The following is a 19078-nucleotide window of genomic DNA, read 5'->3' as shown; positions in this document are numbered from 1 at the left end:
ATGATACATCACATTAACAAGAGAAAGGATAAAAAACACATGATCATCTCGATAGATGCCGAAAAAACATTTGACAAAGTACAACATACATTCATGATTAAAGCTCTCAACAAAGTAGGTTTAAAGGAAACATACCTCAATATAATAAAGGCCATATATGAAAAACCCACAGCTAACATTGTGCTCAGTAGTGGAAAACTGAGACTTTTTCCTCTAAGATCAGCAACGAGACAAAGAATGCCACTCACCACTTTATCCAACATAGTATTGGAAGTCCTAGACATAGCAGTCAGGCAAGGAAGGCAAAGAGGTAAAAGGCATCCAAATTGGCAAGGAAGAAGTAAAACTCACTATTTGCAGATGACATGATAATATATATAGAAAACCCTAAAGAGTCCACCAAAAAACAACTAGAACTGATAAATGAATTTAGTAAAGTTGCAGGTTACAAAATTATCACATAGAAATCTCTTATATTTGTACAGTAATGAACAAGCAGAAAGAAAAATTAAGAAAACAATCCCATTTACAATTGCACCAAAAGAATAAAATACCTAGAAATAAACTTAACCAAGGAGGTGAAAGACCTATACTCCAAAAACTATAAACCAGTGATGAAAGAATTGAAGATGACACAAATGGAAAGATATTCCATGCTCATGGAATATTTCTAAAATATCCCCACTACCCAAAGCAATTTATAGGTTTAATGCAATCCCTATCAAAATAGCATAGCATTTTCACAGAACTAGAACAAACAGTCCTGAAATTTGTATATAACCACAGAAGACCTGAATAGCCAAAGCAATCTGAAGAACAGAGCTGAATAAAAATTTAAAAAATAGAAGAAAAAAAATGAAATAAAAAAAAGAAAAGAAAAAAAGAACAGAGCTGGAGGTATCATAATCCTAGATTTCAAAATCTACTACAGAGCTGTAGTAATCAAAATAGTATTCTTTAGCCTTTTTATTGAAGCAACTATGTCAGAACAATATACAAAATAAGAAAGTACATTGTATACCCATTACCTACCTCTGTTTTGCATCTTGGCTTTTTTTTTTTTTTTTTGGAAACTCTACCTTTATGCATGTTAAGACTTACCATTCAGATATTCCTGATCTCATTCGTGGATTTTTACTTCTGTTTAATTGTCCATTGCTTCAGTATGCCAGCTATTTTATCTTTTCCTCTAATAATGGACATTGAAGTTTTCACTTTTTCTCTATCACATACAGTGATGAATATTCTTCAGTATTCTCCTTGTATACATATATAATATCTTCTCTAGAGTGGTGCTTTATAAAAGAACTTCCTGTGATCATGGAAATGTCCTGTAACTGCTCTAATATAGTAGCCACTAGCTGAATGTGACTGTTGAGCACTTAAACTGTGATGGCTACATCTAAGGAACTCAATTTTAAAAATTGTGTTGAATTTTAATTGACTTAATTTTCAATAGACACTTGCAGCTAGTGGCTATTGTATTGTACAGCTTGGGCTCTAGGGTATATATCTAGGAATGGAATTGCTAAGTCCTAGGTTAGGCATAGCTTCAGTGCACCTATGTATCACCAAATTATTCTTCAAAGTGATTATGCCAGGCTTACCTTTCCAGTAGCTCAATGTGAGAGTTGCCATTGCTCTACATTCTGATAAAAACACAGCATTAAAACTGGTTTTTTGTTTGTTTTATTTATTTTTTTCTTAGTACTGTTATATTAGGTACTACAAACAAGGTTGTCTTAGGACTAGAAGTGAGTGGAAGGCCCTTAGGTAAAAGTATTTGCTCTGTACAACTAGAGGCAATACTTCAATGCTGTGATGGCCTAGTATGGTTAGATGTGTAGATATGTGCCCTCTAATACATGCTGATACTTCTATCATAGCACCCTGCCCTACAATAGGGAGGACATACCAGACTGTTAAATCAAATGTGAGACTATGTACTGATTACTGACTAGAAGGTTGTTGATTGGTACCTGGCCTTAAACCATCTTTTTTCTGATTATTTTGCATGTTGAGATATTCATATTTTTAAGATCACAGATAAGGAGATTTCCCAAACTATTGATGCATTTTTTTAAAACTACTATTTTCCTTTACAAATAGAGTGTTACTTAATGTTTATTTTACATAAATTTGAGAATCTTGACTCCTGGTCCCCAATTTTGTAATAATTATTAGTCTGAAGCAGCTCAAATAATATGACAACATCTTTTTAAAAAAGGAGCTGTTACATACCAAGTCTAAAGGCTTCCCTCCCCTATCAAATGTCGTATTGTAAATCTGCTCTAGTCTATAACCTTGGAAATACTGTCTTTATTTAATTTGAAATCTCTCAGTTTTTCACCCATCTATATACATTTATAGAAAAGTATAATCTTATGTTTTAATTTGAAAAACAGTTCTCCTATTGTTAAGTATAGAAAATTCTGAATTTATAGCTAGAAGGTATGGCTTCCAGTTTGGACTCTGCCTTTACCCAGCCTCCTTACCTAAATCATCAGCATCTGCAAAATCAAGTCTATATATCACATCCTGTGGGTGGTGATTTACCTAAGATGATATTGAAAAGACCTTTGCAAACCATTACACTGTACACAAATTAAAGTGGTATTATTAATATTACTGTGTCTACTTGTATATTTTGTATTACAAAATGCTTAATAATTTCATAAGAGATTCAGGATGATGTGGAATAAAATAAGGTAATTAAAGAGAAAAAGGTTTAAGTGAAAGGATTAGGCATACTAATAAAAATGAATTTAGTAAGAGATAAATGGAAATGGCTTTGTTAGAAACCATATCAAAGATTTCCCAAGCAACTTACTATGAGGACTATGCCACATGTGGTCCATCTAATTCAGCTGCAGTTTGCTTTTTTAGAAATACTTTTATAACGCTAAAGGCTTTTTCCTTATTACAGAACATATTTATAAAGGTAGTAAGAACTTGTTTTTCCTATCTAATAATGTAGTATAAACATTTCTCTGTGTCATTAGTCTTTCAGAGCTTCATTTTTAATTCTTTACCAGTGTGATTAAATACTGCTGTTACTGCTGAAAATCATTAATGGAGATTTTGAATAAAGGGGAGCCAATTCTGAATCCTGATTTAAATGATTTTTGAAAGGAAGTCTATTTTTGTAAACATAATTTTAAGACTAGGAGATGATGGATAATGATGGATTAGTAAAGAGGGAATGTTAAAATGGAGAATTTTACAGAAAGTTTCAAATAGGATACTCAAATTGGATTTAGAAATAGATAGGGAGCCCACCAACTAACAAGACCAATTATTTTGAGTAAACAAAATGAAAAAAAATTGAATAAAGATTTGAAGAATATCTGAATGATAAAAGGATGTTAACACAGTTGGAATAAAGTCTGGATGGTTCATGATTTATATAATAGGAGTTGATTTGCAGCCATGGTAGATTTTATAGAAGAATCATAAATCAGGAATGTTGCCAGAGATATGTTGTAGAAACATTAGAAGCAAGTAGGACGTCTATTTCTTTAATAAAGACACATTATAAATTGCATCTATTTATTGTATTACCATCTTTAGAAGCCTAGAGAGATGAAATTTAAATAAACCTAAAGAATGCAGGATTTTACTACATATTACATTTTCAAAGTCACCTCTGTGGGTATTACAGTAAAATACACTGCTAAGTAAGACCATTCTAGGTTCTAATACATAAATGAGGTTAACTTTTATTCCATGTAGTTGCATGTTTTGGATATCTGTGAGGATTTTATGCAAGCACACCTGTAATATAATATTGTAACATTCTAAAAAAAAAAACCTCTTTGATCTCATGTTGTCAAGGAATTATTGCATATTATTATTTGAATTGAAACTATTCAAATACAATTCATTCTAAAATTTAATGTTTAAAAATTAATGGAAGCATAGTATTTAAGAATTGCACTACTTTGTTAGTGTAATAAGGAATGAGCTTGCCTAATCCTGTGAAACTTCATAGTATATGTGTGGTGTGTTATGCTACTTAAAAATTAAAAGGCTACAATGACATTTGACAATGGTTTTGATATTTCTTTTCTTTCTCATAAGCCAGCCTAACTTTTCTAGGCTTTCTGTTGTTGTTGTTGTTTTTGTGAAGTGTTGTCAAGCAATCCCTTTCACATCCTGTACTTGTAGAGTCGGCTATTTGAACCTATGTATGGAATTTTGCATTTGTTCCTCTTAAATTTCGTCTTATTAGTTTTGACTCTGTTCTAGTATTTTGAGATATAATATTATATATATAACTGTCATTTGAAAATTTGATAAGACTGATTTATACGAATTCATTAAAATTAATGATAAAAACTGTTGAATTGAGCCAAATCCTCTGTCATGTTATTAGGAACTTGACTCCAAATAGTTATTATTTGGATTTGGTATTAAGCCAGCTCTAAATCCATTTTACTAGGTTTCTGTCAAGTCTGTATTTCTCCAATATATTTTTAAAAGTATCTAAACTTAGTCATTCGCACATCTTTATAACATTTTTATAATAGTGATGTTATTTTCTCAATGTTATCATTAAACCAAAAAACGAGTAGGTTTGGCTTGATTTATTCTTAGTTAATTCATACAACTTTTAATATAGATCACTTTCTATCCTTGCATGCTCAAAAACCTTCTGATAAATGAATAATCAGTATTGTTAAAGATCAGTGACAAAGGGGTGCTTGGGTGGTTCATTCCGTTAAGCACCCAACTCTTGATTTCAGCTCAGGTCATGATCTCAGGGTCGTGAGACTGAGCCCATAGCGGGTTGCATGCTCAGCAGGGAGCCTGCTTGAGATTCTCTCTCTCCCTCTCCCCCTTCCCCCATGCTCTCTCCCTCTTGCTCTCTCTCTCTTTTTCTCTCTAAAATAAATAAATCTTTAAAAAATAGATCAGTAACATAATTAGTTTATGAAATTGAAGTAGCATATTCATTTCTCTATATTGTAGTGTATCTCAGTAATTTCTCTGAGATCACATAGGGGTTCTTTGATCACATCAACAAATTTTTCAGTGCAGTGCATGTTCAGTTAATTCATTTCTTTAGGTGATGAGAGTTGTTTGGGATAGTTTGGTATACTTTTCACTTTGACCATACACTGTATAGTGTATATCTTCTTAAATCGTCTTGTAAATATATACCCCATTTATAACACTTGTGAGCAAGAGGACTTACCAGCTCCAGTTCTGACTGTTGCTGGAGAAAAAAAAAAAAAACAAAAAAAACTTCAAAGCTCATATTTTCCTTAAGATAGAATGTGAAAATCTAGCTTCTTATTTTCTTAACCAGTGAGAATATTTTGAGAAGCTTTAAACTATAATTTACCCATAACAAAAAGAACTGGTAAATTCTGCTGTCATGTCATTATTACTTTATCTCAAATTTTGTGATTTGTGCACATGATCATTTATTATTTGTATAAGTGAAAAAAGGTGAGTTTTATTTTTGCCCTATCATAAAACCATTTGTTAATGTAAAATTTCTTATTTATTAAAAAGTTTGTATTAATTAAAAATGGATTTTAGTTTCAGAAAGTTGTGAAATTTTTTTATAGTTTTTTTAAAGATTTTATTTATTTATTTGAGAGAGCGAGAACAAGAGAGAAAGAGTACATGAGAGGGGGTAGGGTCAGAGGGAGAAGCAGACTCCCTGCTGAGCAGGGAGCCCAGTGCAGGACTCGATCCCAGGACTCCAGGATCATGACCTGAGCCAAAGACAGTCGCTTAACCACCTGAGCCACCCAGGTGCCCCTGAAAGTTAGGAAATTCTTAAAAAATAATTTAGTAATTGGATAACTCTGTTTTTCCTCCTTTATTCTCATAAATCCCTTCTTTTCTTTTGAGAATGTGAAATACATGATGAATGTTTTAGTGTTCATTTTATCACTTGGACTAGAAATCTAGAGAAATCATTTTTCTTTTTTTTTTTTTTTAAGATTTTATTTATTTGACAGAGAGAGACACAGCAAGAGAGGGAACACAAGCAGGGGGAGTGGGAGAGGGAGAAGCAGGCTTCCCGCGGAGCAGGGAGCCCGATACGGGGCTCAATCCCAGGACCCTGGGACCATGACCTGAGCAGAAAGCAGACGCTTAACGACTGAGCCACCCAGGCACCCCGAGAAATCATTTTCTTACATAATGTTCTGTTTATACTCAAGGAATGATAGGGCCTATTTGTTTAAACTGAAGTCTCTGTATCCTCAGTATACTTTTGGATTTTATAGGTGAGACCAGTGGCTTCTTTCTTATCCACTGTAGTAATAACATTAACCAGGTGTCCTGAATGGTTAGTAAACATGTTAATTAAAATTACCAGATTTAATCCCAAAGAAATCCTATGTAGCTATGTACCACTATACCCTTAGAGAGGTTACTGATATTCACTGAGTTAGCTGACTTCTCCAAGGATATATACCTTGTAAATGGTAGAACCAGACTTTGAGTATAATTGTGACATTAAGATTCATTCTCTTGGGGTGCCTGGCTGACCCAATCAATCAGCAGAACACGTGACCCTTGATCTTGGGCTTATAAGTTCGAGCCCTACATTGGGTGTAGAGATTACTTAAAAATAAAATCGTAAAAAATAAAAAAAATAAAATTCATGTTCTTAATACAGTTTAATTATACTGCGCTTTCTTTGACCATGGAACTCTAGTGGTAGCCAACTGTCTTTCAGATGTATGCCATTTATCATAAAATGGGCTGGGCCAGAAAGTGTAAGGGGATCCTAGGAAACCTAGCTCCTTCCTTGGAGATACAATTGAGAAGTACATATACTGGCATTTGTGAATCAGTTGTCCTACTGAATGTATATAAAACATAAAATCTGAAGATGGAGCCCTAGAAGTCACTAGTATTGAAGGGGTAAACAGAAGAAAAGAATCCAATAAAGGAGATTAAAGAGGGACAGTTGAGGGAGTGTGGAAGCACACAAGGTCATGGAAGAAAATTTTAATAATGAGAAAGATTATTATAATAATAGCTTCCAATATATATTAATCATTTACTCTGTGTCAGGTATTACTTTGCATGAAGGAGTTCATGCAACTATTTATATCAGTTTTCAGATAAATAAAATGAAGCACAGAAAATATAATTTTTCTCAAAGATACCCAATGGTAACTGGCAGAGCTAGAATGATCCATCCAGGCAGCTCAGTGTGCAGTCTGTGCTTGTCACCAGCATGCTCTACTACCATTTTGAATTGTCAAATACCCAGAAAAGTTAGGTGAGTTAATGACTAAAAGTCATCCACTGGATCTGATAATTAGAAAATGGTTGGGGATTTTTTGCAGGAAAATTTCAGAGGAGAAGGAGGGGTGATAACCTGATTGTTCTTGGTTAGAGAAAATAAATTGTGAGAAAATAGAAATACTGAGAGAAAGATAAGTTTCTGGTTAAAAGGGACTGTGAGAGAAAGGGTAGTAGCTGGAGAGGACGCAGAGTCTTGGGCAGAGCCTCTCTCTCTTCCAAGGAGATTGACTTCAACATAGTTTTGTCTGAAGGTTCAAGATACAGGAGAGAAAAAGGAATGATGATTGCTTCTAGTCCCCAAGGGAAATGAAGGAAAGAAAGAAGAATATTTGTTATTTATTCAGCTTCATATATTAAAAGCCTACTGTGGGCCAAGGCCTAATGCTAAGTACATAGAGGTGAGAAAATAGACCCTGACTCAGCTTTCAAGGGTGAAGTGAATTAATGAGATCTTGGCCTTGAAGAGAAGAGATGCTTCCTCTAAACAACTCTGTGAAGGAAGCAGGACAAGTCTTAATTCTCTGTTTTATAAAAGAAATAGCCTTGGATTTACTGGTTCTTGTCCTTGCTCCTTTTACTTCAGATATGACTTATGATGTTCCAGGTCAAAGAAGCGATGCTCTCAGTATTAGAATTTGGTTTTAAAATCAATAAAAATGCTAGTTTATATTCAAAGAAACAAACAAACAAGGGAGAAGGCATATTCCTCAGTCCCAGTCCAGACCTGCTGAATCAGAATTTCTGCAGGTGGGAACTTAACATTTTTAACAAGCACTCAGGTGGTTCTTCTGCACTCTGAGGATGAGAACCCCTGCCCTAAGTCACTGGTCATGAAAATCAGCAGTAGTCATCAGCCTGATGGTCAACTATTTATATCCCCTCCCCGGTATACTTTCAAAATTACTGTCGCTATAGAAACTTGGTGATAAAAATGGAGATTAATTTAATTGAATCAAGGTATATAAATTTTACTTCTTTTTACATTACTATTTTCTGGCTTATTTAACGTTCTGTAGATCTCAACTGAGCTGTAAGTAATGAATTTTATTTCTTTACAGTGAGCTCCCAAGATTTGCCTGTTCAGCAGTGAGCAGTATAAATGGTTCAACATGAGCTGTTCCTTATGTAAACATACAAAAGGCCTGACCCAGACTAAATCAATTTAAAAAGGAAAACATTAAAGCTGTGTTTCCTGTTATATACTTAAAGTCTTCTTTGGTTCCTTATGATTATATTATTGACCAACTATTGCAGACTTTAGTTTATCCTCCTACACCACCTGCTGAATGGTTCAAATGGTATGGGAGATGAGTTTCGGAAGGGCAAAGCAATTACAATTATAACTCCTACATTTTAGCCAATAAAGCAGCTTTGTGTGTTAAGGGCAAGGAGGTTATGGGCATCTTGACTCACCCCCTTTCCTGATTTGAATTGCTAAAAGGTCTTAAAGACTGTAATAAGGAGAAAGAGCAAAGTTCATAGAGCTTTTAGAGGTATGTGGATTTAAGACAAGAAAATCTTATTCTATTTATGATATCAAATATTTCTAGGAAAAAATTAGGAAGTGAAACAATATAAGCTTTCTTAAGATATTTTCATGTATTTTCTTCCAGCTTTATTGAGATAAATTGAGAAATAAAAATTGTGTATGTTTAAGGTATACAAAGTGATCATTTGATATGTATTTTGAAATTATTACCACAATCAAGCTAATTCACACATCCATCATTTTAGTTATCTTTCTTATGAGATTTCTTAAGATCTATTTTCTTAGTATATACCGTTAACTATCATCACTATGCTGTGCACTAGATCCCCAAAACTACTTATTCATCTTATAAGTTTGATATATATTGATTTTTTCCAGTTTTATTGAGAAATAATTGACATACATCACCGTAAGATGTACAGAATGATGGTTTGATTTACATATATTGTGAAATGATTGAGACCATAGATTCGGCTAATACTCATCTTTTCATATAGATACAATAAAAAGAAAAGATGAATAAAGGAAAAGGGGCACTTGGGTGGCTCAGTCGTTAAGCGTCTGCCTTCGGCTCAGGTCATGATCCCAGGGTCCTGGGATCGAGCCCCGCATCGGGCTCCCTGGTCCACGGGAAGCCTGCTTCTCCCTCTCCCACTCCCGCTGCTTCTGTTTCCTCTCTTGCTGTCTCTCTCTCTCTCTCTCTCTCAAATAAATAAATAAATAAATAAATAAATAAAATCTTAAAAAAAATAAAGAAAAAAATTCCCCTTGTGATGAGAACTCTTAAGATTTACTCTCTTACAAGAGTCCTACAGTAGTGTTAGCTGTAGTTATCATGTACATTACATCCCTAGCACTGATACGTGTTAGAACTGGAAGTTTGTACCTTTTGACCATGTTTCTCCAATTCCCCCTTCCCTGCCCCTGGCCCCTGATAACCATAAGTCTGATTTCTTTCTCTGATCTCTCTGTTTTGTTTTCGATTGCACATATAGATGAGATCATAACAGTATTTGTTTTTCTCTGACTTAGCATAATGTCTTTAAGGTCCATCCATGCTGTTGCAAATGATTTCTGTGCGTGTGCGTGTGTGTGTCTCTTTATGGCTGAATAATATTCCATTGCATGTATGTGTATATCACATCTTTATCCATTCATCCGTTGATGGACACTTAGGTTCATTTTATTTTGTAAGGTAGACGTTATTAATATTAGGCATCCTGATCCTCACTAAAGCCACAAAGTTCTTTTCCTCTGATGAGTTCTCTAGTAAAGTACCATTTTATTAGAATTCTTTGCTCTGATAATTTTGCAGTTGTTTTTTATGCTGTGAAAATGTAGTGCACTAAATCAAAGCTCTCTTGATTAAAATGTATTTTTGCTTTCGGTTTTGAAGTCAAATTGTTTTTACTCCTAACAGACTATTTTTAACTTAAAAGTCACTTACTTAGGGAATATCACATTTTAAAAGTTGTAAAATGATTTCCAGTATTTGAAAAATTGAAAATAAATTATCTTTATATTGTGACTGTATGTATTTATACCTTTAAAGAAGATCTAGTTAAATACATCTTTCACAAGACATCTTGCTCTCAGAGTGCTTAATAAAAATTAATATATGGTATTTGAATGAAAACATTTTGAATGTTTTTTTTAATTTAGTATTGAAAAATAAAGTACTTTGAATGTTTTATAATGGCCAGAATAGGTTTCAAGTATGCATGAAACAAAATGGGCATCTTATGCTTTAAAAAATAAAGATGAGGGAGTATTTCAAGTTGAGAAAAACATCAAGTACTTTGTGGAAAATGAGGTAAATCAATGCACCACTGAATGTATTCTGATGTTAAGGAATTGAAAATAAGTCATATGGATCATGTAATTAGAAAGAAAAATTAGATTTTATTATCTAAGTCTGAAAAAAATTACCCTGTATTCATTTCTATCAGAGAAAACTCAAACCAAACTTGTGAAGTTTGTGAATAAGAGCTAATTCTTACATTTCATCTTTATATTAACCTAAACTAATAAGCCAAATGGCCTACCTATATTATTTGTAACAGTAAGTTAAATTTTATACTTGGGAAAATGTACAGGAATACATTGTTTCCTGGGTTTGATATCTCAGGAGGCTAAAAAATTGTTGAAGAAAATGTGTTTTTTAAAGATGCAACTATATTTTTAATTGGTCTAAATTGTCCAGGACAAACTGTTTCCTGTCTTAGAAAGTCGGGGATTTATTACAAACTAACCCAGAATGCTATTAAAATGTTTTTAGATTGATGAAACAGATCAAATTAGAAAACATGGGTAGAATTCACTCAGTTTGATTAATTCAATGGAGGGTCAATGGTGCTGTTTGCTTAGGCTTTTGCTTTTTCAGAATCCGAATGTGTGCTTTATCCAGGGAGTCTTCCTCTCACTTTCTAATCATTTCATTGCTATTTAATATTTTATACAGAGGCTGGAGAGAGAATCAAAGTAGGATAATTTTTTTTCTAACAGTTACTGAGGTTTTTATGATGTGGCAAGTTCTATGCTAGGCTCCTTATCTCAGCTGGTTCTTATAATTAAGACAGAAACTCAGGTCTTTCTCTAGGTCTTAACTACTGTGCTGCCACATAATTTCTGTAACCTCTATGGCAGAGGAGGGAATGCCAATTTGCTAGGCAAGCCTGACCTGTGGGCTGTACCTCTCCACCCCCAAAGGCTGGGCCTGGTGCGGTTCTCAGACACTTTGTGATGGAAGGGCCTATGACTTGAAGCTTCACTAGCCTGTGGCTTTACTTCCTTCCATACTTCTCGCCACACCAACCTTTCAGAATATTTTCAAAGTTTCTGGGTATGCTGCTTTCTCACACCTCTGGACCTTTGAACCTATTGTTTCCTCTGCCTGAAATATTTTTTTTTTAATTTTTGTATTATATGAAATGAGATTGGGCTTTTCTGAACTCCTTTAAATGTTGCTTCCTTTTTTCTGGGCCCCCTAGGTCTGGGTCAGGGGTCCCATTTGTGTGCTTCCAATTGTATTCTATACCTAACCTGTTATAGCATTAAGTGTTTTTGCAATTGCCTGTAAAGCCCCAACTAGACTAGAAACTGTATTAGGCCAGGGACCACAGAGGGACCCAGTATTCCTAAGGTCTGTCATAGGGTCTAGCATGCAGTGCTCATTAAATATTCTTTGAATGAATGAATGCAAATTTGCTTATTGGCCATTGAGATAGGAAGATAGAGTTTTGACAGTCTTGAGTAAGGTATGGAATAAGGAAGCACTTGGTTGCTTTTCACTAGTTATTACATTACCAGTAGTTTTAACTGTCAGGATATAGTTTTAAAGTAGTCATTTTTACATAGAAAAAGAATTACAAAAGGAGAAGTAGCATTGTATCTGGTGGGAGAAATTGAGAGGGCAACCTTTATATTAATCCCATGATGAAAAGGATAAGAACTATGTTTAGGGACAGTGATAAGTTAGAGGAGAGATTTGTTTTCCTCAGTAAGTGGCGAGATCTCTGTTCCTAGAAATCTTTCTAATATCCTCTTATCTGTTTAACCTCCACGGCATTATAGTTGTCGGTTTTTTTAATTGCAAATTTAGTCTCTTAGGTCTTCTGTCTTTAGAGGTTTATTCTGTTTTAGGCTTTGTTGATCCTTCCCTGTCTTTTTTATTTCATTGATTTCTGTTCTTATTTCCTTCCCTCTATTTCTTTTAGTTTATTCTCCCTTTTTGTTTAGCTCAGTATTTCTGAGCCTTACTAACATCCCCCACCCACCAGAGTTGTACATAGTTAGAATTGATGGAACCACACCGATGCATCATAATCACCCAGAGTCCGCGGTTTACACTCTTGGTGTTATACATTCTGTAGATTTGGACAGATGAATAACATATGATACGTATCCATAATTAACATACAGAGTATTTTCACTGCCCTAAACTGAGCGCTTTTTCATCTGCCTGTTGGCCATTTGTATGTCTTTGGAAGGATGTTTATTTCAGATCCTTTGCCCCTCTTTAAATTGGTTATTTATGGTTTTGCTATTTAGCTGTGTGAGTTCCTTGTATATTTGGGATATAACTCCTTACCAGACACATGGTTTGCAAAATTATCTCCTGTCCCACAGGTTGTCTTTTCATCTTGTTGATAATTTTCTTTGCTGAGCAGAAGCTTTTTGGTTTGATATACTCCCACTTATTTATTTTTGCTTTTGTTGCCTTTTGATTGGGGGTCAAATCCAGGAAATCATTGCCAAGACTGATGCCAAAGAGCTTACACCCTATATTTTCTTCTAGGAGTTTTGTCAGTTCAAGTCTTGCGTAACTTCCCGCATAACTATAGCACAGTATCGAAACCAGGAAATTGACATCAGTACAATCCACAGCTGTATTCAGATTCAGCAGTTCTCCCTGTACCCCTTTGTGTTTATGTGTGTATAGTTCTGTGCAGTTTTATCACATATGCAGATTCTTGTAACCACCATTGCAATCAAGATCCAGAACTGTTCTATCACGAGAGGTTCTCTAGGAGGACTGTTTTTAATTCACACTTTCATCGCTTATGTAGCCCTCTGTGACCCCAGCTTTATATATAGAGTCTACAATGAAGTTGATTTGTCATCTTGGTTGGGCCTTGAGCTTTATCTCGTGCAGTCATCAGAGCAGAAAATCCGTGTCTGCAGGATTCACCAGAAACCCTAAGAGCATAAGCTGGCTTTGGCAGGTGCTTATTTATTAGTTTTCCTGGTTTCACTTTGGGGAGGTTGGCAGGGGTGTACTTTGACACTTCCATTCTCTGGTGCCAGCTCTAAGATGTGTTTAAAAAGATACTTTAAATTTTTGTCAAGCATTCTAGTTGTTTCAGTCAGAAGATTCATTCAGGGTTTCTGATATGCCGTATTTTGGAAACAGGTGACCCTGGAAATACTAAACTTTTATCTTTATACTTTTCATTATGGTTTTTCATAATTAGAAAAGTGGACTTTGTTTTATTCTTAGTGCCTATCCGTCTATGATTAGTTGGTGATAAGATATGTTATTCTTTCAGAACCATTTAAGATTCTATTTATTCAGAAATGGTCACAATTTATAATGGACCTCTTTATGAATAGTTTAACTTCTAGTCATATATTTTATTTATCTCTGTGCTTTAGTTATTTCGATAACTAGAGAAGTTAAATAATTTCTTCATGCTCATGATCATTGGGAAGTCTGAGGGTAAAGTTCACGTGAATCTTTCATTTACCCTATTTTCTACAACTCAAATTTAAATGGTTTTGCAGTTAGCTTTTAAGTTGGACTTATATACCCAAATACTATAAATTTCCCTGAACTTTCAAATCAGGTTAAAATGACAGATATTTAGTTTCAAACAAAAGGAGAGAATATAAAATCTCTAACCCTGATTCTTAAAAAGTTTGGAATTTTATTTTATTTTTTAAAAGATTTTATTAATTTAACAGAGAGGGGGAACACAAGCAGGGGGAGCAGCAGAGGGAGAGGCAGAAGCAGGCTCCCCGCTGAGCAGGGAGCCCGATATGGGACCCCGGGATCATGACCTGAGCTGAGGCAGACGCTTAACCAGTTGAGCCACTCAGGCACCCCAAAAGTTTGGAATTTTAAAATTAGCATGCTTAGAAGTATCTGGCTGTTGCTCATGATACAAACCATTTGCATACGGGAAAAGAACCTGTGGGAAGTCATGTTCTCCAGGGGTAGACAGGAGAAATAGAGCTCAATTTAAGACCAAGAAAAAAAAATATGGGATATTTCAAGCCTACATGAAAAACTCTGATGAAATTCAGTGTTTTGTGGTTGTAATCTTGTGATTATAGAGCATCCATGTGCCAAGGGAAATAGACTAATGTTAATGCTGGGCTGTTACTTTGTCTTTTATTATGGCACTGACTGTATTTCATAACATACTTTTTCTTTAAGCATTCTTAAAGTATTTTAGTTCACCTTAAAAATATGGTTTTTTTTAAGATTTTTCTTTTTTTTTTAATTAGAGAGAGAATGAGAGATAGAGAGCACGAGAGGGAAGAGGGTCAGAGGGAGAAGCAGACTCCCCGCCAAGCAGGGAGCCCGATGCGGCACTCAATCCCAGGACTCCAGGACCATGACCTGAGCCAAAGGCAGTCGCTCGACCAACTGAGCCACCCAGGCGCCCAAGGAATTTATTTAAAATGTAGAAAACATTGGCTAGTTTAAAATAAGGAAATGTAACTTTTATATGGGGATTAATAATCTAAGGAATAGGCTAGAGCACTAACTGCCCAAGATATTTGCTGTATGTCTGAATTTCTGTGCATCTGAATCAAAAGTTTGATGTTTAAAAACTGTTTTCTTACTGCTGTGGACATATAGGTTCTCCACTCGAGATTTGTTAAAATTTGTGTCTGTTCAAATCAGTGAATTGAAACAGCATTTACTGATAGCTTGATAGGAAAGTTAGTTCCTGACTTCAAGAAATGTATGGTATATTGGTATATCAAGTCATTGTGATGTTATTGTGCTTTTAGTATAGCAAAACCCCAGGAGCACAGATTTGGGAGAGATGAGTTTGGGGAAAGGTTGGTCAGAAAAGTCTTCATAGAAAGTTAAGTCTGAGGTGGGCCTTTAAGCAGAATTATACCAATATTCAAATGAAAGGAGAGCATTCTACCAAAATGGGAATATTCTAAATGTTACTCCCTCCCATCACCCTCATGAGTTCTTTTTTTTTTTTTTTTTTTGCCTTCATTAGGACAGATTGAAAAGGTTCATGTCCCATTTTATGGGCTGTATTTCTAACGTAATTATTTGGTTCAAGTAAAATTTTAGGCTATTTTTCTTTGCATGCCCATTCCTAGATTGCAATTCTTCTAAGTTAGAAAAGAGAAGGGGGGCAAAAAAACAGGTTGAGCTTTTACTTTAGGAATGACAATTCATCCATTTTCTTTCTCTGGCTCCTGCTGTGGTTTCTAGACCAAAGCCTGTTTGTTTCCCTGTTCCCTATTATAATTTCCTCTGATACTGCCCTACCTGAGCTGCCTGCTTATTCAGTTCCAGTTCTTTCCCTACTCCTTCTCTACGCTTGAATTCATTAGCCTCAACCCTTACCTTGCCTGGCCCAGTAGATGCTGTCTCCATTCCCCAGCAGCTGGCCCAGACGCCTGCCATCTTGAGTTGCAGCAGTTACCCACCTTCCATCAGTATTTGACCAGCCTCTGGGTATGGTCTGACCCACGCTACTTACTTAGTCACGGCATAGTCTTAATCGGACTCTTACCCTCTTTCTGTAGATTTCAGATCAGGACCCATGTTTCCTTCTCCCCACCCCACCCCCACCAATTAATTTCATTAGTGTTCAGTTGTTGTAATTAATTGTATTTTTTAGGTGCAGTTGTAGATTTTTTTTAACATTTGTACTAGTAAAGTTATTTTTAGTCTCTATATTATTTAAATTTTTGTGTTCATTGAAACTTTCATAGGGGCCTAATATTATTTTCCTTTTGATGACTCACTTTAAAGCATTTGTGAACCAACAAAACTAAAATGTTCCCAAACTCATGCAAACATAGGTTTATCTGGCCTCTGAACCCTAAACCCAGTTCTTTTCTTCCTACCATATTGCTCTGCTATTTTCATTCTAAAACCCTCATGAAAAATTTAACAATTTACTTCCTTTAATTTAGCTTTATGCTACTGATGATTTTATTTACTTGCTTAGCACTAGGTCCAGTAAGATCAAAGTTTCAACTCTGTTTGGGCCAGTAATCCTCACTGTGTATCTCCGTCAGTCATCAGTGTAGTCTTCTCAACAGTTCAGTCTACGTGACAACTGGGTTATATAAAGAACCAAGGGCAAAAGGTAGGGAAGTGCAATAGATTGACAAAGCTCTGTTCTCTTTCCGCACAAGACTGAAAGGCCTGAAGAAGGTGGTTGATTAGCATTGGAAAGAAGACTGGGTTTTGAGTCAGAAAGGCTGGGTCTAAGTTGTGGTTTTGTCACAAACTCCCTCAGTACCTTTGCCTAAGTCTTTTAACTTCTCTGAATTATTTTCTCTGTAGTAAAAATGGAGATAAAAATAGCCTTCACAGCATCTCAAAGACTGAAATCATGTATGTGAAAATACTTAGAAAAACAGTACAGTGCTGGGAACAATGTAAAAAATCAATGTAGGGTAGTTTACTGTACATGGTAAGTTTGGGGTACATTTTCAAGTCATCCTTTATGGTTATTTCCTAATACCTGCCTTAGAGATTTGACTTAACCCAGTGAATCCATCAGTAATCCAAAGGGGGAAAAATGGTAATGATAATGATACTATGTTAGTAAACAAAATAAACAGAATATTGTATCTGTTCACGTTTTTTCATTGCCTTTACAGGAGAGCTTTGAACTTGGGAATTCTTCGAGACCCTGGATCAGAAATTGAAGATAGACAGTACCAAATAGACCTGCAGTCTATCAATATTGGTACTGCACAGTGGGATCAACTAAAACCAGAGAAGGAAAGTGGCACAGGAGGGGTGCTAACAGAGAGTGAAAGAAATTCTCAAAACCCAGCCCTTGAGTGGAATATGGCCAGCAGGTAGGAAATTGTTGAGAAGCGTTCTACACTTTCTAATATTTCATTGCAGTTGGGGATACAGCCTTCAGCATGCCCAACCTAAGTGTCGGGGTACCTCTTCTGCACTTCGTGACCAACATAAAATATATTTTATAATTGTAACTAATGATTTACCTTGGAAACCTGCTGGCCCTACCAACTGTTACACTGTAATGATTACAAATTTAAGATTGTGTCAGCATTATTTTAAAGCTTGCTGTCTGATGAAAGGTTCCACTTCAGACTAAGGATACATTCACATTTTCCCTTGAAATCCATTGTATTCAAGGTCAGATTATTTTTTTTTTAAGTCTCTCTGTTTATGATGATAAGAGGAGAAGAGTAACAAAACCTCTGGGTTGCCTTTATTTTTTTGTCCACTTTAACTTAGAGCACCTATGTTCACAGAACACTTTTAAAGGAGTTAATCCTGAATATGATCAATAAGATTTGTAGAGAGCCACTGCCATCTCACCCAGGCTGCTCGTGGTTTCTCCTCAGAGTTAGGTGGAATTGTTTGCTAGAACGAAGCTACTAGGCATTAAAAATACTTTTGTATATTGTAAACCTAGAGGTTTTTATGATTTTAAAAAGTTTATTTTTTCATTTTTCTTCCTTTTTTTAAAAAATTTTTGCTTGTCAGATTTACTAACATCTGTTGCTTATAACACACCATGGTGGTTTATTTGATTGAATTTCTTTAAAACATTATGTGTATGTAGACTTTCGTTATGCCTTTTGCAATGCTCATTGCTTTGGGGTTCTGCCATTTTACCACCAAAACTATATTTATCTATGTCTTGGCATTAATAATAGCAACAACTTTAATAATAGATTATATAATATTTATCACGTTACCTAACTTATTTAAATTAATTTTTGCAGTAATGCTATGAGCTAATTCTACATGAGGAAACTGAGGCCTAACCAAGATAAATAATGTGCCTAAAACCAAATGCCAAATAGTAGTCTGTACTCTGTATAAGCTTCTTCTTCAGGTACCCACATTCTTTTCTAATTTCCTGGTGGCTCTGTTCATAACGAGCTTCTTTCAGCTTCCTGAAAATGAGGTTTGTCACTTGCTATTAGGCCTTGATATGTGATCTCTGCCTGGAACTCTCTTAAACCATCCCCCCCCCCTTCACTTGCCTAACTCCCATCATTCATCAAGCTTCAGGAAGCCTCACGTTTTCCAGGAAGTCTTCCCCTGAGCCTCCATGAGAGCAGGTTAATACCCTTTGTTTGTGCTCTTAACATTATCTATATACTTTGTCTTGGTTCAGAGAACCCATCTTCACCATCCAGTCCATTGATTTATCCCTAGCACAAAGCACTTTTATACCGTGAAATGTATTGTACAGGGGTGCTGGGGTGGCTCAGTCAATTAAGCGTCCAACTCTTGTTTTCAGCTCAGATTCTGACCTTGAGGTGGTGGGATCGAGTCCTGCGTCTGGCTCCGTGCTCAGCGGGGAGTCTCCTGGAGGTTCTACCCCTCCACTTGCGCTCTCTCTCTCTCAAATTTAAAAAAAAAAAAAAAAATGTATTGTTACAGCCTTTCATTGATAAGTGATTGAATGTGCTCCTGAATAGGAGTGTAAATTTGGGTGAAAAATTTCCCACTGCTGACCAAGGTACATTTCAGGAGAGGGATGCAGGCAATACTTCCAGCAGCTGGTCCTACATGGAGGATATGGTGCACACCTTACATGCACTACA

The 19078-nt window shown here is 35.5% G+C and overlaps 1 protein-coding gene across 6 annotated transcripts in view; it reads left to right on the top strand.

Annotated features, from left to right (window-relative positions):
* The window catches only part of VPS13B (vacuolar protein sorting 13 homolog B), a 750734-nt gene that overhangs the window by 456329 nt on the left and 275327 nt on the right, over nt 1–19078 (top strand). For all 6 annotated transcript variants that reach the window (XM_028108562.1, XM_028108579.1, XM_028108553.1 and 3 more), the window contains one exon: nt 17141–17344. In XM_028108562.1, the coding sequence (XP_027964363.1) occupies nt 17141–17344 (204 nt within the window). The remainder of the gene's footprint in view (nt 1–17140; nt 17345–19078) is intronic.

The sequence above is a fragment of the Eumetopias jubatus genome, unplaced genomic scaffold, assembly GCF_037043125.1.
Source record: "Eumetopias jubatus isolate StellerSeaLion01/CBP00866 unplaced genomic scaffold, mEumJub1_p1.0 scaffold_4, whole genome shotgun sequence".
Lineage (NCBI taxonomy): Eukaryota > Metazoa > Chordata > Mammalia > Carnivora > Otariidae > Eumetopias > Eumetopias jubatus.
Note: the sequence above shows the minus strand (reverse complement) of the source record. Positions and strands in the feature narration are given on the sequence as shown.